Here is a 27,601-nt window from a genome sequence, read left to right on the forward strand (position 1 = left end):
CATAGTTCAAGATTGTGATTGTACAAATATGTTCGGCATTTTCTAATAAAAAAAAGGGTATGTATCTATACCAGCACTCTGGCAAAAAGGCTTTGGGTAAACAGTACAACGGTGGTTGCACACAAGGCACTTCTGCATAAAGTTTGCCCTCATACATAAAATACAAACACCAAACCAGAAAAAAAAAAAAAGACACATCTGGTGCCTCATTCCTGTTGCGTTTGATTTTCCACTCGGCCGGGGGAAACTCCCTAGCTTAGAGAGAGAGAGAGAGAGAGAGAGAGAGAGAGAGAGAGAGAGAGAGAAAGACAGCAGTGGTGGTCGAGCTGGTTAGGCAATGTAGGAAGAGGGTGGTTTGTGGCTCGGTTGAGGAGTGGCTGCCCTTCAACCATAAGATTGGCTCCTAATACTTAAAGACCTCATATTATGCTTTTTGCCTTTTTCCCTTTCTTTTATTGTGTTATATATCTTTTTTGTGCATGTTATAGGTTTAAAAAGTGAAAAAGCCCAAAGTCCACCCCAAACCTTCAAGGTTTACATTCTAAGAGTCTATCCTGGAACCGCTGATAGAAATCCAAACATGGAACAAGATTCTTTCAGAGAGGAGCATATTAAAAACCAAATGATAAGAAGCCAGTCTCACCTTGAACTCATTGTCTCTGTCTTTGGGTCCTTTGTGGAAGGGCCGGTCGTATCGGAAACGCCGAACGTTGTTGACCCGGTAGAAGCTCTTGATGCGATCGGGGACTCGGTCCATCTGGAGGACGCTGACGCTGTCCGGCACCGGAGTCACCGCGTAGATCTGCAGGTCTGAGCCCAGGAGGGACCGGGGTCAAAGAAAGAACTGGACTATAGGACTTTATGAGCCCAAAAAACGAACTCAGTAAAAAGAGTTTACACTAGAGATGGTCCGATAACGATAACGATACCGGTATCGGTATCGGCTCCAATACTGCCTAAAACGCTGGTATCGGTATCGGGAAGTACTGGAGTTAATGCACCGATCCGATACTACATAATAAAGCCCTAAAGAAAATCGACGTTAAAGTAGTTTATTTATGTTCTTTTCCGTTAACAAAAATGTCACAATAAAATAACATCAAAATAAAGTTTCTTTTCCCAACATTTGATTTCAAGTATTTTATCTCACACACCCTTACATGTGGTCGGTGCTTTGGCAAACTTTAAACGCACTTTATAATCTAAGAAGGTTTTCACTCTTAACCAATTGGCAGTAAGATGTACAACTTTCCGCAGAGATCAGTCGCTACCTACAGCCATTGTACTGAGTTAGGCCGGGGTCCGTAGATTTGTAGTTCTGATACCCCATCTATTATCGCTACAGTGCTTGATGTAAGCTGGGAAATCTTTTGTATCAACCGGCTTTAAACTTCTCACAACAGTATCTCACCTCCTGTTTTCTTTTCCATGATGCTCTCTCCTTTACCTCTACTATACAGCAGGTGCATTTATACGAACTTGATTACACACACTATTCTATACATCATTAGTATTGTAAATATAAAATCTCACAACTGAGAGAGTTTCTCACTGAAAGTAAAGGGAATTTTGCTTATTTTTGTTAAAAAATTGAAATACCAATAATTTTTCACATAATTGGGACACTTGTTGTTATTCTTACAAAAATTACAGTTTATATCTTATTTTAGCTGAAATGTGGCAAAGGCGAAACGTTCAAGGGGCGAATACTTTGCGGCACTGTAACTGACTGTAAAACTGGAGAATAAAAGAAAGTTCTGTGGCATTCATTGTTTGTGTTTGTTGATGTTTCACAAAGAGTTTAACCTGAGCCAGACAGACAACAAAGATAGAAATCATATCACATATCCATAGTAGTATACAGCTGTTAAAACATAATAAAATATATGACACACTGGTATCGGATCGGTACTCAGTATCGGCCGATCTCTAGTTTACACCTACAACGGTATGGTCATGATGTTTATAAGAGATATTCCAGAATAATTCTCATAATAATAATTCATTTTGTTCCAGCGATGCAGAAAACTACTACTGAAGGATACACTGTGCTTCACACTGCAGAATGGCTTCGTCGGGCTGATTGGGGTGCTGCATCGCAATGGCCTGCGGGAATTCTCCCAGCATCCTTTGCTGGAAGGCCTCTAGCCTTTCGTAGTCATGTCCGCGACAGACAAACTCTTTGTTCTGGTGTGAATGAATTAAAACAAAACACAGAAAAAACAAATGCAAGTATTGAAAACAAAGATAGTATCTATGCATACATTTTTTAACCAGCAAGCTGCAGTAGTAAACCATCCTTAAAGATTTGTGACAAGATGAAACCGTTTTAGAACGCTGAAAGTTGCAGCTGATCAAGTCAGTGACAAACTGTCAAAATGTTTTTGATGGAGGCTCAATGAGCGCCCGCAAGTGCGAGAGGAACTTGAGTGAATCAGAGAAATGAAGCTCAGCGTTAACTTCTTTCAGGGAGACTTCAATAACGGTTTCACATCTCTCCTAATTGATCAGCTGTTTCTAGGCATTCACTTTTCAGCTAAACCAATCAGTTGTCCTTTCAGGAATAGAGTGTGACCCTCCTCCTCCCCTTCACCCATCGGTCTTCTTCACCCATGGTACCCTCGATTAGGTCTCCTGTGCTCCTTCGTCACCACCACCAGTGTCTAGACTCCATCGGGGGATATGTCTGGCTTTCTCTACCCCTTTTCCTTCCGGGTCAAAAATGTAATTTTGGGTGCTTTTTTCAACGTTTTTGTCGCTCGTTTTATTTTAAATAAACCTAATTTATATGATAATATACCAATTTTTTTATTTTTTTTAGTTAAAACAAAGCCAAAATTCTGAATTATTTTGACTAATAGCTAAGATCAGAGGATGTTGAGTGGATCACAGAGGGGTATATGTCAACGTTTAGTCTTGATACTGTTTTGAAAGCCATTTAAAAAACATAAGTGCATAATAAAACACCCAAAATGCAAAGAGAGTAATCACTGATTGTACCTGCGAAGAACGTTGTATGGGTTCCATACAACGTACATCCATGCATCCTGGTTATTTTTGGGCAATTTGGTTGCAAGAAACCCATATTTCTGTCATAAAAAACTTTAAAAACGGGTCAAATTTGACCTGAGGACAAGACAAGGGTTAAGATGCTACAAATGATATCCAGCTACAAAAACTCCTGAAAAGTCAAACGTTAGAACAGACGTAAACAGGGCTGTCTCGTCACAGACAGGCAGGTTCTCCGGTGCATCGCAAGTACTGTAGCTGTAAGTTTCAACTGGTCTCGTTGTAAATCTGTGGTCTGAACTGGGCTTAAGGCTTTTATATCTGTTTCATTAATAACATTCCAGACAGTACACCTGCCTTAGTGAGCATTTATAAAAAAAAAAGCTACAGCGAGTCTAAAAGATAAAGTTTGAACTCACTCTGAGGAAGAAGGGGAACTTCCTGCCGTAGAATCCAACCCTGAAAAACTCTGGCTCCAAACGCTGCTGCTCCATGATGTTGTCGTAATACGCAGCCTCCATTTTCTGCATGCACGCACACGCACACACACGAACAGTACAGTACTCACGTTGTTGTTAATGTTTCAGAACATGTTAAGCTGAGAGCGATATTACGTAACCATATCTTAGCTGTTGCTGTGTTTTGTAGATTGTGAGTCAACCACAGTTTGTGACGTGTCGTGCAGCTTACCCGTATCCAGCTGAGGCTCTGGTAGTCGTACAGTGATTCATACTGGAAGGCCAGCTCCCTGCACAGAGGGATGCCAAACTCCCAACACTGGTGGACACACACACACACACACACACACACACACACACACAAAAACACAAAAACACACTTTTTTAGTGTGGCTTTAAGCAAAAAACAGTGCTCACAATGTCACTTTAATATGAGCTCTACCCTAACCGTTGTTGAAGTAGTCACTCAACGACTGTGCATGACCATTTCATTTGATTTATTAGGAACCCCTGTGTGTGTGTGTGTGTGTGTGTGTGTGTGTGTGTGTGTGTGTGTGTTTGCGCATGTGTGTGTGTGCGCATGTGTGCACAAGAGAGATCCTGCACTTATTGAATTAAAAAACTGAAGGGAACATTATATTATTAAGAAATTGAACATTGGTCTGAACACCAAAGGCACCTTTAAAACGGAATGTTATTTTAAAGTGCAGTTTTCTTCTCTCTTTCAACTAACTCAAAATATCCTGGAGTGTCTTTGCCAGGGTTCCCCAAGAAACTATGAGGGCCCCATCAGGGGCCAGTCACAGACTGACGGGCAGCATTAATGTAGAGCCAAATAGTTTCATGGGTGGAATTGCGAAATTGATAAATGAAAAAAGCCATAAGACAGATTCCATAGGGCCTTGCATTAAGTCAGTGCTAAAATCTAACTGGACATTTCAAAATAGGACTATCTAAGTTTCCAACTTTTAAAAAACATCTTAAAGGTCCAATGTGTGGGAATTTCTCCCGTCTAGCGTTGAGATCATATATCGCAATCAACTCTCTCGCGCCACGCAGTTCAGAGTAGGTATTACAGCTTCAGTAGCCTTCACGCTTCAAAAAGCCGGTCTCTTGCTCTTTTCAATCTCCTTTTTCTTTTTCTGGGCGAATAAGAAGAAGACTTCTGTTCCTGAAATTTGGATTTGGAATACGTGTGGTCCTCCATGTTTCCTTCTTCAAACTTGCCCGGGGCCGGGAGGCTACGATACCCATTAGCAGCGTTAGCAGCACCTGTGAGTTTATCATGTGACAGCGAAACCGCGAAAGGCGGAGCAGTATGTTATGTATGTCCCTTACCGGCTAATGTATTTCAAGATGGAGCATGAATATGCAGCGTCTACCCCAGTTCATGCAACTGCAAATGTAAAATGTCAAGCCAATAGGAATACTTGGAATTGATGGTGGTGGTAAATATTCATGAAAAAGGACACGTTTGTGAACGGGCAACACAGATTTTGATAATGACCAACTACACCCGTTACACACTGGGACTTTAACATTAACAAATAATTCCCAGTGGCTCAGGCCCGGTGGGCCACCAGGCTTGCAATACACTGAGGGAAACACTGCTTTCGCGATGTGTTTACTGCCCAGGTTGATATCTCACCTTCACCACGTCACTCATTTCATATATTAGAACTCAGTGTGTATAGTATTAGATCTATCTTGTGCATCTGTAACATTGCTGTCTGTGTACAGCAGTGTTGGCCTCGTCCTCTCACCTTCCCCTTGTTGAAGTAGTGGATGACTTTGCGGCAGAGCCCCTCCTTGCGATGCCACTCGGTCTGAGCGGGATAATGCAGGAAGTCCTTCAGAGGCCGCTGGTCCCAGTGCAGCAGCTCCCAGTACAGCAGCAGAGTGAACGCAGCCTCTGTGGACGCACCAGCCAAGTCAGGCATCTTTCACACACTGTGTATATATATATATATATATATATATATATATATATATATATATATATATATATATATATATATATTTGGGCTGTAAATCACACGTTTTATCATGATACGATATTATATTGATTCTTTTGACAACGATACAATATTTACAGATATCATAAAGTCTGCCAGGATACAGATCAATTCCATTCAGTTCAGGGGCCTGCGACCGATACGAGGCAATACATAATCAGCTACATTTATTTGTATTCAGAAAAAGCAACTAAAATATCATTTGACAATTTAATTTCTAGGCTCTTCCAGACATTTAAATTAAAAATAAACTACTCTTAAAAACAAGGATAGGTATCGATATTTTTGATATTATCGGATCGTTGAGGATTGAATCGATTTATATCAATCCAGATTGATGTATCACTACACCCCTAATATGTGTGTTTTTATATGTGTGTGTGTGTGTGTGTGTGGGTGTGTGTGTGTGTGCGTGTGCATGCTGTACCGGTGTAGTTCTCAGCCTGTAGATGCATGTCACACAGCTTGTGGATGTAGCGGATGTACATCTCCTCCTTGTTGATCTCCGACTTGTAGAAATTCTGAGAAGATGCAAAACACATAAAAACTTCTCAATCAAAAGTCCATTTCTAAATCTCCTGCCCGCTGATATTTACTAAACACTAGAGGGATGTTCCAAAAAGATCTCAGGATCTCAAGTTAAGGAGGATAACATACTTTCATTTCACTTATTTAATTAATCACAATAAATCCAAGCTGCAGCTTACGCAGGAAAACATACATGTGTGTGTGTGTGTGTGTCTGTGTATCTCTGTGTGTGTGTCTGTGTGTGTGTGTGTGTGTGTGTTTGTCTGTGTGTCTGTGTGTGTGTTTCTGTGTGTGTGTGTGTGTGTGTGTGTGTGTGTGTGTGTGTGTGTGTCTCTCTGTTTCTGTGTGTATGTGTGTGTTTCTGTGTGTAATAACCTGTGTTTTCCCTGTATCTTTAGAACAATGGGAAGGGATGATTTGATTGGTTGTTGAATAATTAGGCCCCAACTCCCAGCTGTAGTGACTCTGCCCATCACTGGATTTATTTTTTTTTACCCGTTGAAAAAGGCTAAGTGCCGAAAACACGTAATCGTGATATATTGTGATGTGAGCCTAATTACAGTTTTTTTCGATTGCTAAACGACAGTGGGCACAACTGGAGTCACATGTGCAAAACTCTAACTACAGTCTGCACAGCAGCAGTTCATGTGGACCAAACTCTAGTTTGTTTTTCATCGCTTGAACACAGTTTTCAAAACTCTACACACTTATCCCACGACTTTAACCACAACGTGCACAACACTGTAGATTTACAGCACTTTGTTCAAATGCTAACACACTGCTGTCAAAACTGTAAACCACACATTCAAAACAGAATAGATTTCAGTCTGGTGCCTATCAAACACTGCTGATTGCAATTTTAGCTGAAAGCCTAAGCAGGTGTCTTGTTTTAGACTAGTTAGTGAACATATATGGTATTTATACAGAGAAAGCTCAAGAATTTTTTTTTTGTATACAAACCCAAATAAGAATGAAACAATTCTACACTGTACCGTTTGAGAGAAACGGGTAAAAGAGCAAAGATACCAATATGTCCAGGTAAGATGTCTGAGGTTAGCATACGCAGCTATAAAAAAAGTGAAAAACACTATATCTTTACTATAGTAAAACTGTGTTCTTACTGTTTTTCAGAAAGTAATGGAGGTGAAAGCAATAGAAACACCACATTACAGTAATTTGTATTTAGAGATAATGCAGACATCCAATGTGATGGAAACTTGCCACATGATGCTGGAGAGAGGCAGGATTAGTCACACTATTCGTTGGTACCATTGCATGTACCTTTAGTTTTTTCCCCAGTAATTCCATAAATTACTAGAGACAAAATACTTTATTGAAGAAAACTGCTGATTTTCATTCCTTCTTGTTTACCTTATGTAAAAATTGGTATGCTATACAATCTATATTTTTTTCTTAAATAAACTGTTGAGTAGTGTCAAGTCACTCAAATTGTTCAAACTGTAAAGATGAAAAAGTTTGTAATTTGTGTATTGGTGTTTGATGCTAGTGTTTTTACCCTCAGTGTGTTCTGAGTGACAGTGTGTGTTATCTCAGTGAGGCCTGTGCATACTGTTTGAGACGTGTGTTAAGAGTTGTGTTGCTTTGAATGAGTTTTGCAGCTGATGTGAACTGTTTAGCTCAGGTGACTGTAGGTAGTGCAGACTGTAGTTTGAGTTTTGCACATGTGACTCCAGTTGTGCCCACTGTCGTTTAGCAATCGAAAAAAACTGTAAATAAGTCAAATTAAAGTATTCTGAACTTGGGAACCTGAGCTGGCTACCTTTTCTTTATTTTTTGGATTTTGGGTTTAGCACTCCGCCAAAAATCTCCGTTGTTGAAGCACAACCTCCTTTTTCAACTAAACACCAAAGCGCTTACAGTGAACTGTAAAGTAACAATTTAGTGAGAAAATCAGAAGGCTTTTGAGTAAAATATCAATATGACATGAATCTTACCAGGAGGTTAACCGTGCAGCCAATCTTCTTGTTCTCCGTCTCGTCTCCCTTCATGCAGTCCCTGAAGAACAGATAGACCGATTTAATAACAACTTTACAATAAAAAGCTTAAGTTGAACTTTGTCTAGTTTGAGCGTGTTCTGGCGTCTAGAGGAAGTATTTACGGACACACCGTTAGTCACCGTCACTGTGTCAAAGCCTCATGGGCAATAAATTATGTCCAAATGTTACATAACTGATGGCAAAAACTAGAAAATTAGAAACATACAAATACAAAAGCAGACACACACACACACACTATACGTTGCATGTGTGTGTGTGTGTGTGCGTGTGTGTGTGTTTGTGTGTGTGTTTTTAAGTGTGTGTGTGTGTGTGTGCCCATGTGTGTGTGTGCCTGCGCGTGTGTGTGTGTGCGCGTTACCTGTAGTCCAGCAGTCGCTCCATCAGCCGTGTGACGGAGGTAACGAAGGAGATCCCCGTCTCTCTCCACGTCTCCTGCTCGATCTTCTCCAGCAGACTTCAAGGAAAACAGACGCAAAAAAAAATTATATATAACATAATGTTTCCTACAAACTGGTGACAATCCACAGATATTATCTTACGCTACGACTCCAGTGAGAAAACAGGGGTCATTTACAGCCTGAGCAAATGCCCCAAACCTGCGACTGACATGTATGCGATAACAAGACCAACGAGACTTAAACAAACATAAAGCCGGTGTTCATTTTCAAAAAAGACAGTAATCAGAGAGTGAACATAATTTGATTAGCTCCAAGTGTAGAAAGGTTTAACTCCCTGGATTCTTATAAATATGTGTTTTTACAAGAGGAATGAGGTTCTGTTTATAATCCATGACTGAAAGACATTTTTTAAAACTCATATAACAACATCCACGGATACATTGTGCAGAAATCTTTCCAAAAAGCTGTTAAGTGATAGGGAGTTTGTTTCAGTTTCAGAATGATAAAAGTCTCTTTGTAGTGTACACTCTTTGTTAAGGTTGATTGAATAAACACAATCTTCTTAAAAGCTTCTAGTATAAGCATTGGGTGAGGAAAAAAGGGGAGAATCTACCATAAATTGCAACAGAACATCTGACTGATAAAAGTCTATAACATAAAAAAAAGTCCTAAGAAATCCAAGTGGTGGAAAGTATTTTTCTTAACCATTCTCTTGCTCCACTTTGAAAGAGTTTCTGTTGCAATTTGTGTGGGGTATAATGGCATAATGCCTATAATATTCTCCTTAGACTTATATGATTATTAGAAGACAGATATGAGCGCCATAAGTCGCCCCGTGTGTAAGTGATGTCATACCTGGGGTAGGGCCCAAACAGCTGGGTTCTAGTCCAGCAGCAGAGAGCAAAGCAAACACACAACAGCAGTGTTAGAGCAGAACAACGGAGGGGTTAATTCCTGTTAGCAGAGAGAGATAGAGAGAGAGAGAGACGACAGAAAGGGTCATGGCTTGTGTCCACTGTGGCGTTTTGATTTATGGCGGCGGGGATTGCCCAGTGTTGGAGACATAATAAGTCTATTGGTCTTTATTCATTTCATTGTAAAAACATACAAGATTATTTGTATTTACTTTATTTTTCTATTTCATTTCTAAATTGTTAAATTAAAATTTGGACTTTAAATCTAGAGAAATAACTTAAAATAATTACTGGAATACCTCTTGTCGCGCACTTTAAATCCTGGCACGCCAGCAAGATCTACATCATTTTGACGTCACATTAAGAGGCCTAAAGGAGGTGATGGATGACAGCTTGGGGAGTTCTTTTGTTTGAGTAAGAGAGGTGGACAGAAAATAGTGTAGTGACCGTAGCGTACACAGTGTGATCATTTATTAGTAAAAGTTTAAGTTTCTGTTGAAAGTCAATAAGACGTAATAAATCTTGCATTATCTGAACGAAACAGAAGGATCTCCGTGAGTGCTTGTTTACTATGCATGTCACAATCTTCCTCAAAAAGGCTGAAAACATTTTATGTGAGAAATAAGCTGCAGCTGCTGAAAGTCTTCATTTTAGATCGAAAATGGTCAGTTCATATGATTTTTGTGAGTTTTCGAGGGGCAGCGAGTCGAGCTGGAGGCCCTTGATTTGCATGAAGTAGCCTGGATTCAACTTTATGTGAACGAGGAGCGGGCGAATGCATTGCCCGGCTGCTCACATAGACAACTGAAGGTGAAGTGAGGAAATGACCCTTGCCAGCGGACACGTACCATCACGCTTGTTTAGAAACAGAAAGACGAGAGTTAGAGGCAAACACAGAGAGAGAGAGAGAGAGACTTCTTTTGTAGACATTTCTTACAGCAAACCGAAGAGCTCTCTGTAGTTCTCATCCCCTTTCCCCTCGGACACCAAACTGTCCAGCTTGTCAATCAGCTCGGCCTCCACCTGCACGCATACAGAACAAATAAATACATTATTACAGAATAAATAAATACATTTGCTTGGCTTCCTCTTACATAACTGACAGGTTGTCTACAGTAGATCATGTGAAAGGTGTGTCTGTACACGTGTGTGTGTGTGTGTTTGTGTACCTGTTTGAAGTTTCCGTTCTTGCGTTGCTCCCAGTCCATCATGTCGTGGAAGATGGGGATCATGATGTTGCGCACCTCCACCTGAGGAACCAGCGTCACTCCCAGGAACGGGCCGATCATACCGGGGATGAAATGGATCTTATTCTCACCTAGGACCAGCGAGACAAGTATCAACTCATCTTTAGCTAATCAGCCGATAGATTAGCTACAACATCTGTGTGCAAATGAATAACAGCAGGAGGGAAATGTATTGTATGCTCTGGGGACAAAGGTGGAAAATGTATTTAGAGCTTAGATTTTCAGATTTTAGAGTAGAATAAAAATGTTAATAACTACAGACTATAGAGCATAGACTGTAAAAAATAATGGAAGAGGCTTCCGGGTCTGAAAAGTGAAGCCAATGCTGAAGCAAGGCTTAACAATGCTAACCATGCTAACACTGTGGACATAAAAACAGACCCGAACTTGTCTTTGGGTGTTTTTATCTTAAAACGTTGACCCTCTCACTGTGTGTTTTAACTTCATCAAAGTTAACTGGAACATTTTGTTGTCTAGTTCAGCGTCCTGCCAACCAAGCTAGCTAGCTACTGCTGTCGTTAGCTGGTAAGTTAAAGGAGAAATCCGGCGCAAAATGAACCTATGGGTTAATAACACATGATTAGAGTCGACCGCTATATAGATATGTTTTAATGCTAATCGAACGTGACCAGTTTTAGCACAAACCGCTAATTAGCTTATAACGCTAGTCGTCGGGGCACGATGATAGTAAAAAGAAATCGCAATTTGTCATAGCTGCCAACACTCCCGTTTTTCCCGGGTTTCTCACGTTTTTAGCCCTATCTCTCCCGGTTTGTTATTTCTCCCGGGAAACTCCCGTAATTTGCATGGCCCAAACTCCTTTTATAAATAATCAGACCAATATGTTTGACCAGTTGCCAGATCTTGTATGAAACGCATCCTATTCACACAATCCAAACACCATATATAATTTTCAACCCGTTTGTCACCTCAACCTGGCAACCTAGAACCCAGTTGCGCAGTTGATTTCTGCGCAAGCTTCGCAGAAAGTTCAGACCCGAAAGCAAGTAGATAAGAATGGCAGATGAAGGCAGTGTTCCCGCAAAGAAATCGAAATATAGCTGTACATTCTAACATGTTGGACGCAACAATTTACATGCATCTTACCTAGTCATATCAACAACCTCCACGCTTTTTATAAGGTGTGTCGCATTGATTTTAATGTAGCGCACGGCGGGGAAAACGACATCACCCAGCACATTAAAACACAAAGGCACCATCGCGCAGAAGAGGCACATAAGGGCACACGGGCGATTTTAACCTTCATCATGAAAGAACAAACAGAAGCAGAAAACGTGAAGCAAGCTGAACTCAAGATGGCAATGTTGGTAGCAAAGACTTACAGTCCCCCCCCCCCGGTCGCGCTGCCATGCCCCCGCACAAATCTCCTGGATTTTGAAAACCAAATGTTGCCAGGTATGCAATTTCTACACCACTAACAAGGCTCAAAATAGCACCACACTTCCACTGTAGCATAATGAGGGTCTCTACATGTAAACCAAAGCATTGAGAACTTTGTAAGTGTACAGACAGTTTATTAAAAAGATATAGTTTATAAAGACAATACCGTTCACGTATACAGGTGGGCGCCATCTTTGGTCGCACGACGAACGCCGTGCAACCAGTAACCAGCAACATAGCTCAAGCACAGCGTTCGTCACTTACAAAGTTCTCAATGCTTCAGTTTACACATAGGGACCCTCATTATGCCACCGTGGAAGTGTGGTGCTATTTTGAGCCTTGTTAGTGGTATAGAAAAAGCTATTTCTTTTTAATTTAGCCGTGCCCCGACAAGCATTATAAGCTAATTAGCGTTTTGTCTACAACTGGTCACATTCGATTAGCATGAAAACCAGAGAACGGTCGACTCGGTACCCATTGTGTTATTAACGCCTAGGTTCATTTTGTCCTTTAAGGGAAAGTTTGCTGATTTTCTGTACTGCCGTACATACAGATGAATGGCGTGTGGAGAAGTAGATAGTTATAAAGGTGTAGAGGAAATCTTACCGAGGTTCTGCCACATACTGAACAGTTCGTAGGTCATCATCACTCTCATGTCTCCGTACCTGCAGACAGACAGACAGAAGGTCAGACATTTATCATAGTGCAGTTTTTCACAGTAAGAAGACAAAGAGGTGACTATGGAGCCTTTAGATGTAAGACAGATATCTTCAACAGGGAGTCCGAGACCCCTAGGGGGTCCTCAGAGTCAGTGCAGGGGGGCCTCTAAATTATTGTTAATTTTTGAAAGTTTTTTCAAAAATTAAAATGTCTTAACAAGAATCCAACATATTATTAGCAAATATAAATCCCCTCTGCTTACTGGCCTATCAGAGTAAGGTAGTCAATAAGGTAGCCATCCACAGATACAGTTAATAAGGATTCACTGTGCCACAGGTATGTTTAACATTAAAAGATGATATATAAAGTCATGCCAGAAATTATTATTTTAATAGCGTAGTAGATATGCAAAAAAAGGTGTGTATAAAGGCTTTAGGCCACCCTACACACTTTTGTAGGCCCAGCTTAATATGCAACTTAATTATATATATATATATATATACACACACACACACACAACACATGTAGTAGGGGGTCCCTGCTCCATCTCTCTTTCAGTTAAGGGGTCCTTGGTTTAAAAAACATTGAAGACCCCTGATGTAAGAGGTTAATACAGGTTGAACTTCTTTTTCCTTTATAATATAAAACATCTAATCTGGGAGTTTGTGTAAATATTACTGATGTTTGAAGTTCTTTTTCTTATTAGTCTACATCTATTTATTTTTATTTTATGTTTAATTTACTGCCCCCTAGTGGGGGAATTACAATTTACACTTTAGTTTAGTTTGTTAGAAATCACTGCACACAAGACTGAAATGTCAGAGTGAGGGGGCTGCCAATGCTGGACCAGCACCGTGAGCGGTTGGCGGTGGGTACGGTGCCTTGCTCAAGAGCACCTTGGCAGCACCCAGGAGGTGAACTGGCACTTCTCCAGCTACCAATCCAAACTCCTTACTTTGGTCCGTACGGGGACTTAGACCAGCGACCCTCCAGTTCCCAACCCCACTCTGAGCTATGAAGAGTACATTTATCTCTTTTTGTTTCAGTTTGATTTGAAACTTAAGCAGAAAATCAACCAGAAACACTCTGCAGATTGTCACAACTGTCCTTTCTCTTGTTGGCGTTTTTAATGTTTCTTTACACCTCTGCTGGGTTTCCAACTTCGATTCAAACATTTTGCTGCTTTCATCTCATACGTCTAATTTCCACAACTCTTGAGTGGAAACTCAACAGCAGCTGCAGGAACTCTTTACCGCCTCAGGAAGTGTCTGGGGCTCCCTCGCTCCTGGGACTCTGTGGTGTAAAAAGGCCCGATAGGGACGGAAATTAGCTTTCCTGGAGTAAAGAGCTCCTGCAGGATTGATAAAGTAGGTTGCCAAGTTTGCAGCGCTGCTCACTTCAAAGAAGTACATCTGACTCTCAGCACTTCAGCTGCAGATGACACACAACTCTGAGGCAGCAGTTATGGTAATGAGGCTGGCAGCCAAGTCTGGAGGAGTGTGTGTGCTTCCACATGTTTCTACACAAACTGTGAGCTGGGTGTGGGTGTGTGTGTGTGTGTGTGTGTGTGTGTGTGTGTGTGTGTGTGTGTGTGTGGGTGGGTGGGTGTGTGAGAATAATGTGGGAAAAACAGAGTGAGTGCATCAGAAACTGTGTGCTTTCAACTCTTATTTTCTTGGCATGTGTTTGTGTGTGTGCGCGCGCGTGTGTGTGTGTGTGTGTGTGTGTGAGTGCGTGTTCTTACTTGTCTAAGACCTTCTTCCTTTTAGCAGGACTCAGATTTTCCAACTGTAAACTGGGCTGGTTGATGTACAGCACCGCCAGACTGAAGTAGGAGTTCCACACCTGCTCACACACACAGATTAGTTTATCAGACATAAACCATGACAACCCAAGTTTGATATTAGTAATCAGAGGTGCAGTGCTACGCGCCCCTCTGTGCTTCCGTTGGAGCAGTCGCCCACTCATAGTCTAATAAGCACGGTGTCTGTCCCCCGGCTCAGATCGGTTAAATCAAAGGTAAACGAAAGATGCGCTATACTTAACAACCTAATTGGAATTAAAACTACTGCAATAGAACAAAATAGGAAAATTAGATGTGGACTATTAAATATTAGATCTCTGTCTTCTAAAGCAGTACTGGTAAACGAGTTGATATCAGACAATAAAATTGATTTATTTTGTCTTACTGAAACCTGGCTGGGCCATGAAGACTATGTTAGTCTAAATGAAGCCACTCCTCCCAGTCTTATTAATACTCAAATTCCTAGAGGCTCAGGCCGAGGAGGGGGAGTTGCAGCCATCTTTGATGCAAGCCTGCTAATTACTCCTAAACCTAAATTACATTATAACTCATTTGAAAGTCTTGTTCTTAATCTTCAACATCCAAAATGGAAAACATTACAGCCAATTATATTCGTTGTTATTTACAGGGCTCCAGGTCCGTATTCTGAATTTTTATCTGAATTCTCAGAGTTTTAATCATGTTTAGTCCTTAAATCAGACCAAGTACTTCTTGTAGGTGATTGTAATATCCATGTGGACGTTGACAATGACAGCCTTAGTACTGCTTTCAACTCATTACTGGATTCAATCGGTTTCAGTCAGAGTGTGCACAAGGCGCACTGTTTTAACCACACCCTCGACCTTGTGCTGGCATATGGTATTGAAATTGAGGATTTAATAATATTTTCGCAGAATTCGGTATTATCAGATCATTCTTTAATCACTTTCGAATTCTTACTACCTGATTATATTAAATTAGATAAAAGCTCCTACACCAGATGCTTATCTGACAGTGCTATAGCTAAATTTAAAGAAGATATTCCAACAGCATTCTGACTCTATGTCATGCCTTAACATAACAGAGGACCTGTATGTTAACCTCAGTCCCTCTCAAATTGATGCATTTGTAGACGGTGTTACGACATGCCTACGGACGACCTTAGACTCCGTCGCTCCCCTGAAAAAGAAGATGATGAAGCAAAGGAAACTAGCACCTTGGTATAACTCCCAAACTCGCAAATTAAAACAAATCTCGCGAAACCTCGAATGTAAGTGGCGTTCCACCAAGGTGGAAGAATCTCGTTTGGATTGGCAAGAAAGTCTCAAAACCTATAGGAAGGCCCTAAGAAAGGCCAGATCAGACTATTACTCATCACTAATAGAAGAAAACAAGAACAACCCAAGGTTTCTTTTCAGCACTGTCGCCAGGCTGACAGATAGCCACAGCTCTACTGAGCCATCTATTCCTCTAGCTCTGAGTAGTGATGACTTCGCGAGGCTTCTTCAATGATAAAATTACAACAATTAGAGATAAAATTCATCACCTTTTACACTCAACTTCTAACGGTTCACCTTTAAACGCAGAGTCGTTAGAAATAAAGACTAGTCTCGACATATACTTAGACTGCTTTTATCCTATAGATCTTCAACAATTATTGTTAAAGATATCCTCAGCTAAGCCATCTACCTGTCTCTTGGACCCCATCCCAACGAGACTACTCAAAGAAGCATTACCTGTGGTTAACACCTCATTACTAGATATGATCAATATGTCTCTATTAACAGGTTATGTACCACAGTCATTTAAAGTAGCTGTGATAAAACCTCTTCTGAAAAAACCCACCCTGGATCCTGAGGTCTTAGCAAACTATAGACCTATATCTAACCTTCCTTTTCTATCCAAGATCCTTGAGAAGGTGGTTGCTAATCAGTTATGTGATTTTCTACATAGCAACAGTTTATTTGATGACTTTCAATCAGGATTTAGAAAGAATCATAGCACAGAGACGACGCACTGGTGAAAATTACTAACGACCTTTTAACTGCTGCAGACAAAGGTCTTGTCTCCATTCTTGTTTTACTAGATCTTAGTGCTGCATTTGACACAATTGACCATTCAATCCTGTTACAGAGATTGGAACACTTGGTTGGCATTAAAGGAATTGCTCTGAGTTGGTTTAGGTCCTATTTCTCTGATCGATCTCAATTTGTGAATGTTAATGATAAATCCTCCACAAATGCGCTAAAGTTAGCCATGGGGTTCCTCAAGGCTCAGTGCTTGGACCAATTCTATTCTCCTTATATATGCTTCCTCTAGGCAATATTATTAGAAAACACTCAATTAACTTTCACTGTTATGCGGATGACACCCAATTATACTTGTCAATCAAACCAGACGAAACCAGTCAGCTAGCAAAATTTCAAGAGTGCATTAAGGATATAAAATCCTGGATGACCTATAATTTTCTGATGTTAAACCCTAACAAAACTGAAGTTATTGTGCTGGGCCCAAACACCTCCGAACTTCATTATCTAGAGATATAGCTACTCTGGATGGTGTTGCCCTGGCCTCCAGCACCACTGTTAGAAATTTAGGAGTTATCTTTGATCAGGATATATCCTTTAATGCCAATCTAAAACAAACCTCAAGAACAGCCTTTTTTCATCTTCGTAACATTGCCAAAATTAGGAATATCCTGTCTCAAAACGACGCTGAAAAACTATTCCATGCATTTGTTACTTCCAGGCTGGACTATTGTAATTCCCTACTGTCAGGTTGCTCAAATAAGTCTCTTAAGACTCTCCAGCTGATCCAGAATGCTGCAGCGCGTGTTCTCACAAGAACTAAGAAAAGAGATCATATTTCTCCTGTATTAGCTTCTCTGCATTGGCTTCCTGTTGAATCCAGGATTGAGTTTAAAGTCCTTCTCTTGCCTACAAAGCTCTAAATGGTCTAGCACCATCATATCTAGAAGAGCTCCTAATACCCTATTGTCCCACTAGAGCACTGCGCTCCCAGAATGCAGAGTTACTGGTGGTACCTAGAGTCTCTAAAAGTAGAATGGGAGCCAGAGCCTTCAGTTATCAGGCTCCTCTCCTATGGAACCAGCTCCCGATCTGGGTTCGGGGGCAGAAACTGTCACCTCATTCAAGAATGATACTTAAAACTCTCCTATTTGATAAAGCTTATAGTTAGGAAGTGAGGAGTTGCAGTGTTCACCTAACTGGCCCAACTGCTTCTCTTCATAATTGTTAGATTAATAATACATAACAAAGTAGAGGGAGGCAGGCCAGCCAAGCCAGATCCGGCAGGGGGAGAGTTCTAAGCCCGAAAAAGCTACCTCTCCTTATGACCTGTCTCTTAGTTACCTGTTATAGTTACGCTGTTATAGTCCTAACGACGTTCCGGGGCGTACTTTTGACACACTGAGCTGCTCTCTCCTCTCCCTTTCTATTACTGTTTCTATTACTGTTACTATTACTATTACTATTTGTGTGCGAGCCCGTCCCAGAAATGCTTGTTACTAATCCTAGCTTCTGGGGAGTTTACTCCCCGGAGTCCTTATGCTTTTTTCCCCCAGCGTATTTCCTTGGAGAACGTTTGCACCAAGACCCTGGTTGCAGCTGTCCCGTGGTCCTGCTGCACTCCCTGCTGAGCTCAGCGATGCCCTGCAATGTCATGCTGCGTCCTGCTGAACCCTGCAGCTTCCCGCTACATCCAGTCACTGTTCCATTATTAATGTGACTACTATCGCCACTGTTCATACAACCCTAACCCGGCCCGTCAGACACCGCGCACCAAGAGCCTGGGTCTGTCCGAGGTTTCTTCCCAAGAGAGAGGTTTTTCCTCGACGCCACTGTCGACGTACTTTGCTCTTGAGGGAATTACTGGAATTGTTGGAATTGTTGGGGCTTTGTAAATTATAGAGTGTGGTCTAGACCTACTCTATCTGTAAAGTGTCTCGAGATAACTTATGTTATGATTTGATACTATAAATAAAATTGAATTGAATTGAATTGAATTAGATACAGACACACACCAACACCAACACACACACACACACACACACACACACACACACACACACACACACACACACACACACACACACACACACACATACACATACACACACATTACAGCTTGTCCTGTTCCAGTGTGTTTTCTTTCTCTGCAAACAGTTTCCATTAATCAGTTTTTCAGTAAATGTTAAACAGAACCCACAGCGCTCCACTGATCGAAAAAAATAGACAAAATACTATATTGAAGCAAATTGCTGATTTTCAAAAAGGGAAAAAAGTGTCTGTGCGCCGGGCGCCTGGTTCTAAAGGGTTGTACTTAGTGTCTTCATTAATCAGAGGTGTGTTTTGGGCGTAACATGCAATAAACCAAGAGATCATCTCCCATTCCCTTTAAAAGCCAGGCGCGTTTGGACCTTGGCATTGCTGTTATGATGGAGGATTTGCACCATAATATTTTTATTTGTAATCTTTTGCATGTGTGTGCTGCTGTGTGTCCTTGTGTGTGTAACAAGCATAGTGTATGCGCTCTGTGCACGAGCCTAGGAGCATTTTACTAATGTGCTGTTAAAATAACAATGAAATGCTACCTTATTGACTTTAGACCAGGTTTTTGTTGGTCAATGGCGCAATCACTTCCCGCTGCCTCAAGATAGCAATACGCTCAGAATGCACCTGAACACACCTCCCTGTAAGACCAGCACGCCCATGGGCGCAGGTGCGTTTGCTATTGAAACGACATGGGCGCTGGACGGAAAACTGACAACTGCGTTGATCTTAAACTAGCAAAGACACTTGCGTCGGGCTTTGCGCTGTGCCGGGTGCGAGATAGGGCCGTCTGTGTGCTCTGTCTTAGACTCCGTTCTCTTCAAACAACAACAGACTTTGAGCTAGCAAGCTACACGCTGAAAATATCAAGTTTTGAAGAAAAGTTTGGATTGTGCGACAGGGCAGGCCTGCTTGGAACTTTCTGGGAATGATTGTAAAGATTTACAAAGAATATGTTTAGGTCATTTCCTCTCTAACTGGGACTGATTGGTGGGATTGCTGTGGACAAAGTACACACGGAGATACACTGGTAAGAGCCAATGAGGTTTAACCATGTATCGGCTCATTTAAATAGCTCACGTTACTGTATCGTGTCAACAGTTAACTTCATTTTATATTGGATGTGGCGTTTTCTTTTGCGGGGTGCAAATGTTCCACCAAAACAAGTTCCTTCCTGAGACTATTAAGCAGAGCCGTTGTCGCTGCGTCCGGAGCTTAGCGCCGCCTAAGACAATTGTGATTGGTTTAGAGAAATGCACGCGTTTTTATCTCCTATGCCAGAATGCATCTGTGATGTAGTTAGACATTACTCCACAGCGCTGTGGAGATAGAGCTGGCAATGCGAGACTATAGTTACTGAGATAACTTCCAATGGTGTAGACTGATATCATGTGATATCAAGTGGCGTATGTATGACACGCCAATTCGTATGCCATTCTTGGCATGTTATCAAGACGCATACTCGCTTTTTAGCGTCGTTTGGCCTGCATTGACTTACATTACCTTGCGAATGCGTGTGAATTGACGCCGTAGTGAGTAGTATGAAAGGGCGAAAATCCACGTAGGGAGGTTCTTTTCCTAAACCCAACACGCGTGTCACGTTTCCTAAACCTAACCGTAGCGGCGTGTATGTTTACGTCCACTGTATACGGCGTAGACATACACGCGGATAGCTCAAAATGCGTACAGATAACACACCACAGAAAGTGGGCGTGTATGTTTACGCAAAGTCATGATGTCCCGTTGCAGGTGTGGTTTGTGTGCATCTATGAATGTGTGTCAGACAGTTAAAGTCACGCACCTTAAAGTCAAATTCGGCTTCTGTGAAGTTCTTGTGCAGAGCAGGAGACAGGTACTGAGCGGTCGTCAGGATGATGCTGCGGAACGGGAACACACACACAGTTGTTGTTATTCAATCCAGGTTGAGTCAGTGATGCATGGGAACACCATTAGACGTGTGACAATAAAAGCGTTATATTCTTTTATATCTAATCCGTCTGGGACATTATTTTTGGGTCTTACTTGCTGGTGAGGAGCCTCATGACGTTCCAGTCGCGAGGGAAAATACTCAGCTTCATCAGATTCCTAAACACGCACAAAATCTTCAACAAGAACTCCTGACAAGAGAGACAGAGAGAGATAAAAAAAAGAAGAGGAAGGAGGAGTCAGTTTCTCTCAAACAGTCCAAAAAAGACTAACTTCAGATCAGATATGTGTTTTCACTGGAAGCTGCTCTCTCCCGTACCTTGAGCTCCTCCTTGCTCTGAAAGTTTTCTATCAGGTGTTGGAAGTGGATGTCGGTCATCTGGCGGAGGAGGGACAGCAGGCAGGACACGTACTCTCCCTGCCAACAGGAAACCGGGAGGGGGGGGCAGACATGTAAGCCGATGACGTGGAGGCAGTTAGCAGTGAGTGAACTATCAGAGATGATAATGAGAAAGGCTCTTTTCCCCAAACCAATCCACAACAGGGGCGTTGAAATCACATCGCGGACCTGGGCAATTTGGCATCGATTTAGTAACAGACCATAATTGATTATTGCCTACTGATGTTACTTGGGTCGCTACTTTTTTGTGCTTGTGTTGTGTCCAGACTGCGCTACATTTCCGGAAGTGCCTTTTTTTTTTAAAGAGCAAAAGAGCAGATACAATAAAAAGTAGCCTGGGAAAACCCTGACGAACTTCCGGCAAATTTGAGATTTGCTCTGCAAGTCCGTCTGGCCAAGAGCCCATTCAAGCCCATTTCCAATGTTTCCAAATCGAGGCACCAATCACAACCGTTGAGGCGGGCTTTACACGATGACGATAGCGCAGCGACGGCGAGCAGCTTTTTGTTTACATTCAACATGACGGCCACCGAACCCGTTGATGCCGCTGTCGCTGCTACGTCACCCTACGTTGGTCTGATTGGTTGAAGGACAGAGGCATTTGATCGCCGTCCGTTGGTGACGCCCCTTTGGAAATGGGCTGTGAATGAAGCTTCCCCAGACCCACTCTCAGTTACAACTGAGAAGGGTCTGGTGTCAACCAGGCTAAATAAAAAGGGGAGTTCATATACTGTACATCTGACAGCTTGAATTTGTTGTTGAAAAGCATGTGTACTTATATAAAAGAAAGTTGAGCAGGGGACGAATCGTGATGTATTGTGATATCGATTCGATCTGAATCGTTGACGGATAATCGTAACTGAATCGTGAGACCAGGGAAGATTCACACCCCCTAATCAGACTCAGACCCAGGATGAAGAGGGGAGGGTCTAAGGCCTCCTTCACACTGGCTGCGTGGCGTGAGCGTGTCAGCTGCGTGGTGGTCCATTTCTATCTATCTATCTATCTATCTATCTATCTATCTATCTATCTATCTATCTATCTATCTATCTATCTATCTGGGGGATAGGGCTGGATTGAGGTTGAGCCAAAGATGAAAAGAGTGAAATGTAAATAAAGTCATGTAACAATCAATCGCTAAAATGTGTGGATCTTGCATATGTAAAGTATACCCAGAGAAAGAAATACATCTACGACAGTGTATCAGGGCCATTGGCCGGGGAAGGGGGGTAATATTATATTCTGAGAAAAAACTCAAAAACTGAATTTATGAGAACTTGGATATTCTCTGAGATTTTAAAATCATACATTAGTGGGGGGGAATTGTTTTTATTTTTTTTTGTCAAGAACCCACATCGCTTCCCTTTGAAAGCCTCAACATACTACAGACATTGCCTCTTGCCATGTAAATCCTATTTAAAATGCTCAGCGATATCTTGCATCTGTCCATTGCGTTAGGCCTCCTGCACACTGGCTGCGTGGCGTGAGCGTGTCAGCCGCGTGGCGTGTCCGTTTATATTTCGGCTCCCATGTTAACAGGTTAGAGCTTGCACACTGGCTGCGTGACACGCACGTCTCAGACGCGGCTCAAGAAAACACGTGCATGCTAGAAATAGAACCGACACCTATTTTTCACGCAACACGCAAGTGTGTTGGAAATGTCATTTTGGCACGAATACATATTAATAAATGACATTTGGATGTTTGAAAGTCTCTAGGTTGGGACATAAATGCAGATATATAAATGTAATTTAAAAAAATAACAATAAAAAATTATCGATTTTCAAATATTGCACCTGTCAATACAGAAGGAAATATTCTGTAGTCTATTTTGCCGTCAATACTGCCGGCATTGTCTTTGCTGTAATCAGATCAGTATATATTTATTTTTAACGTGAAGTATACTACTGCTTGAGTGCAGTAAATCAATGGGAAACATACATGTGTACAGACAAGTCTAGCAGCAGCAGCAGCACCGCGTCAGACACGTTTCTGGTGTGCAAAGACATAGGAAACGCCACACAGGCGCCACGCAACTGACATGTAACAGAAATGCCACGCTCACGCCACGGAGCCAGTGTGCAGGAGGCCTTATAGTTCACCTTTTCCAAATCACTACATTGTTTTCTTCTCAATCGGCCCAGTTCACAGCAATGTCTCTGGGCTACAATCATGACTATTTCCTTATTGCTAAATACAATTGCGAGGTATAATTTGATAAGGTCATCCACTGCAGCATATTACTGTATATATTTAATCTGTGGTAAGATAATCCAACCTTACAAAGTGAAGCGATATGGTTCCTCGACACACACAAAAAAATTCCATCTTTACGAATGTTTTCCTCATAAATTTGAGTTTACGATCTCAGAGAACATCTATGTTTTTAATCATTCAAATTGAATCATTCTGAGTTTGTTTTTTTACCTCAGAATTGAACCCCCCTCCCCCGACTTATATCTGACTCAGAAATCGTAAAATTAGTACAAAACACACATTTAACCCTTGTGTTGTCTTCCCGTCAACCTTTTCTTCGACGTTTTTTACGCCTTTTTTCACAGTTTGTTTTTAATTTAAGTTTAGTTTAACGTTTTAAATTGTAAAATTTTTCTTCTTTACATTTTCAGCGCTTATTTCTACGTCCCATATTTTCTGATATAAAACAAAAATTGAAAACAGGTCAATGTGACTCTAAGTCAACACAAGGGCTAAAAAACACCTCTACAAATGTAACAAAGATACACACTGTTCTTCTCCAGAAATACACATAAAACAAAGACAGGACGCACAGAGAAGCAGAACACAAACTGTAATAAGAGTCGCTAAGCCGTGCAGCGTGCAAACCGAGAGGAGGAAGAGGAGCGGGAAGAGGATGAAGACCATGTTTAATGAGAGAGCTAACAAAAGGATTTCAGGGGGATGTGTTGATGGACAGATGGGTCAGTGACCGGATGGACGAGAGGAGGGCAATAAGGACAAGTTCAATAGCGGGATAATTATCCCATGATTAACTATATTGATTGGAGTATTGATCACCAATGAGTCAAATAGCTTTGTGGGGTTTTCATAGCCTGGAAATCCAGACCCAAATCCCAAAGATTAAAGGTTTGGCATCGAGTAATGAAAATGGCCCAACTCGAGGGGCGGCACCAAGCATGCATTGGAAAATCTCATTGCACGCGATTGGACAACACTACGACCAATCACAACAATACACGAGGTGACGTATCCAGAGCCCCGTACACTTAGCTACCAGAGGAGCTAACTGGTAGATTAAACCAGTGGTGTAGTCTAATGTATTGTAGGGGATATACTGTTCTGTATATTGGCCAGAATCCGCCTTTGGGAGAGGTTGGGGGGCCATATCGTAGTGGGGGTCTTGGTGTCCTTCCCCAGGGAAGTTTGGAGCATCAACGACTTCATTTCCTGCATTCTGATTCACTTTTATGCACCAATTTACAGTGGAAATACCTTTATTTAGCCTATGTGAAGAAGAAAAACACAGAAGATAATTCAAAATATATGCAAAATATAATGTAAAGAATGCTTTTGCGGGTCATTGGGCATTTTGAAGTGGGTATATGGAAATCCTGGAGCTTTCTTAGTGTGTATACTGCGTATACCTGCGTATCACGTAGACTACACCACTGGATTAAACTCCAAAACAGCAAAAACTTCCTTCTTGCGAAGAAACGATTGGAGCGCCGTCTTCCGTTCCTCTTTTAGATAAAAAGCCATGTCTAACTCGTTCATCGTAGCGGCCAAAGCCGTTTCACACAACTGGTGTTCATCCGTAGCCATCTTGAAATGTTTACTAATGACTTGGACGTCGCAGCGCCGTCGTCATCTGTTTAGCTGGCCTCTGGCCCGCCTATATCAGATACACCGATGTGATTGGTGCAGCTCGGCTCCAAGGGCATAGTTAATGAGCATCATTACTGAATGCCAGAGTGACTCGCTGAGCAAATTCAAATTGTGCTCTTGCCAGAACTCTGGATTTCCAGTGTAGTGTATTCATGGAATCAAATCATTAAAAAGAGGTATGTAGTAGTAGTGTCATTTAGATGTGAGTGAGGATTTGGTAACAATTAGAGCTGCAAAGATTCATCCATTCATTGTCAACTATTCGATTCATCAGCAACTGTTTTGATAATCGATTAATGGGTTTGAGTCATTTTTAATGAAAAAAAGGGTAAGAAATCTCTGATTCCAGTGTGTTAAATGTGAATATTTTCTAGTGTCTTCTCTCCTCTGTGACAGTAAACTGAATATCTTTGAGTTGGGGACAAAACGAGACATTTGAAGACGTCATTTTGGGCTTTTTGGGAAACACTGATCCACATTTTTCACCATTTTCTGACTTTTTATAGACCAAACAAGTTAGTTGCAGCCCTAGATGACGTCATAATATAAAGAGACATTAGTCGTTAAACTATTGCCCGGCCCTTGTGTTGGACGGCTAGAGAGGTGGATGGATACAGGATGGAGGAGGGCAGTGGGAGGTTGTAGTAGTAGTATTGTTAGTTACTAACAGTGATCTCCGCGGTGCACTGCGGACAGCGTTGACCCCTTACCGCCTCCTGCGATTGGCTCTTGCTCATGATGGACAGCAGGGTCTGCAGGAGGACGTCCAGCAGGGACTCCACCATCATCTCCACCTCCTCCTGCACCGACGTGTCCTGGAGGGAGAGTGGAGAGTGGAGAGTGGAGAGGGAGAGTTAAAGGAAACGATATGGGAAGGAAATGTGAGGCAGTGGAAAGCAGAGAGGAAGAGGGAGAGAAGAAAAAGCAGAAGTAAAAAGGGAACTGCAGTGAAACCTTTTCTCACCATTTCAGTGTGTCACACTTGTGAGTATTCACAGATCTCAGATATAGGCGGGATAAACAAATATCCTACTTAAATGTCACGCAAATGCTATTTGATGCTACCAAGTTTCTAGATTATGACACAACCGTATTTAACCTTTTTGATTTGATTAAGAAATGAAAGGTTTTCCTAGGACACTGTCGGTCGTTTGCAGTGGTGTAGTCTAATGTATTATAGTGGGTACACCAGGGTTATTTTGAGCGTCAAAGACTAATATCATGCATTCTGATACATTTTTATGCACCAATTTATGGTGGGAATACCTTTATGTATCCTATGAGAAGGAAAACACAGATGGCATTCTACATATATCTTAAATATAATGGAATATACTGTAAAGCCATAAAGGGACCTGATGAGCCTGGATCACAAAAGTTGACCCCAAAGCAACGAGGACAAAATAAAAAATAGGCTAGTTATATTTGTCTTAAATGTGCGGTGGCCACCGTCATGTAACCGGCATTTTTAAAGCGGGGTGAGAGTCCCGTACAGGAAACAGGAAACAGGAAACATCACTGCCTCTATCGCTGCCACAAGAGAGCTTTAAAACACCAAACACTGAACTGCCCGGGAGTTTGTGGAACAGCTTTTCTTTCTCTCTTCTCTCTCCGGGAAATGAAGCTGCCTTCATTTGTGGTTGGAAACATCAAAATATATGAAAGATCTGATGGAAAACAGTAACTGTGAAACATAGAGTCTACATGCGCTACATTGAAAACAACAGGACGTCACACAAGCGGGCCATATTAAGCTATCGTTGCTCTGAACGCGCCCTAATAATGCCAATATCAGGACTAACAATATTATGGGGTGGGGAAGATAAAGCACACTGCAGCCTCTAGGGGACACTCTCTATCTGTAGTTCTGGGTTTATTTATTTTATATATATTATGATTAATTTACTTATAAAGGAAGAATACTGAGAAATCCTACATCAGACCTCAGAAACAGCAACAGTTTGATTGTGTTTGTGTGTGTGTGTGTGTGTGTGTGTGTGTGTGTGTGTGTGTGTGTGTGTTACCATAGAGCTGTTCTTGATGATAGAGAAAATAGAGCTGAGTATTCCAGAGCAGATGAGCAGCTCTTTCTGCTGCCTCAGATGGAGGTGGATGTGATGCAGAACCACAGGAAGCAGGATCCTTCGCGACTCTGTGGACACACAGACACAGACACACAGACACACACACACACACACACACACACACACACACACACACACACACACACACACACACGTCAATCTGTTTATTTTTAGATGATGACAAAACTCTTCTCAAACACAATAACTCAAAACCCATCTCACGCACATTTCGACATTTCCACGGTCCAAAAACTGTTAACCTTGATGTGCGCAACACAACCGTGGCAATCAGTCCACACTTACTGTACTAAGTACTAACCGTCAGACGCCGTAGAGCTGATTATATCTTAACTTATTTAAGTAAACGACTGACGTGTTTGTGTTTCAACTGCAACTGTTACCTGGGAAAGAGAAGAGCCGGCTGTCCACCGTCCGGGCTATGGACTGCAGCTTGACCACATCCATGGACTGCCCTATGTGCACCGTGGACGGCATGCTGCCCAGAGTGCCGCGCACAAACTCCGCCACTTCCTGCACCGTGAACATCTGCAGCAGCTCGTCGAAGATCGCTGGGAAGGAGTTCAACAGGGCGGCCTGAGGAAGACGAGGGAGGGAAGAGAATGAGAGGACGTCTTTACAGAGCGAGGGCACACAGGGACGCTGGGGGGAAAGAAAGATACAGAGAGAGAGAGAGAGAGAGAGAGAGAGAGATAGAGAGAGAGAGGGGAAGGGTTGCAAAGATAATAATGTTGGCTTCTGTGTTTGTAGGGAATAGAAATGTGACCATGACTTCACTCTGTAATACAGCAGAGGGGAGTTAAAGTAC

At 41.8% G+C, this 27,601-nt stretch overlaps 1 protein-coding gene across 13 annotated transcripts in view; it reads right to left on the reverse strand.

The window, feature by feature from the left end:
- LOC120557451 (dedicator of cytokinesis protein 3-like) overlaps positions 1-27,601 on the reverse strand; it is a 297,285-nt gene that overhangs the window by 14,943 nt on the left and 254,741 nt on the right. For 10 of the 13 annotated variants that reach the window (XM_039797775.1, XM_039797783.1, XM_039797785.1 and 7 more), the window contains 19 exons: positions 27,177-27,369; positions 26,716-26,843; positions 25,360-25,506; positions 20,747-20,845; positions 20,524-20,618; positions 20,303-20,378; positions 14,393-14,493; positions 12,595-12,653; positions 10,510-10,658; positions 10,278-10,363; positions 9,282-9,308; positions 8,387-8,482; positions 7,966-8,026; positions 5,910-6,003; positions 5,231-5,379; positions 3,700-3,786; positions 3,429-3,533; positions 2,046-2,187; positions 644-810 (listed from right to left, as the gene is read on the reverse strand). In XM_039797775.1, the coding sequence (XP_039653709.1) occupies positions 644-810; positions 2,046-2,187; positions 3,429-3,533; positions 3,700-3,786; positions 5,231-5,379; positions 5,910-6,003; positions 7,966-8,026; positions 8,387-8,482; positions 9,282-9,308; positions 10,278-10,363; positions 10,510-10,658; positions 12,595-12,653; positions 14,393-14,493; positions 20,303-20,378; positions 20,524-20,618; positions 20,747-20,845; positions 25,360-25,506; positions 26,716-26,843; positions 27,177-27,369 (2,061 nt within the window). The remainder of the gene's footprint in view (positions 1-643; positions 811-2,045; positions 2,188-3,428; positions 3,534-3,699; positions 3,787-5,230; positions 5,380-5,909; positions 6,004-7,965; positions 8,027-8,386; positions 8,483-9,281; positions 9,309-10,277; positions 10,364-10,509; positions 10,659-12,594; positions 12,654-14,392; positions 14,494-20,302; positions 20,379-20,523; positions 20,619-20,746; positions 20,846-25,359; positions 25,507-26,715; positions 26,844-27,176; positions 27,370-27,601) is intronic. The other 3 variants (XM_039797784.1, XM_039797777.1, XM_039797778.1) reach the window with 2 other exon arrangements.

The sequence above is a fragment of the Perca fluviatilis genome, chromosome 4, assembly GCF_010015445.1.
Source record: "Perca fluviatilis chromosome 4, GENO_Pfluv_1.0, whole genome shotgun sequence".
NCBI lineage: Eukaryota > Metazoa > Chordata > Actinopteri > Perciformes > Percidae > Perca > Perca fluviatilis.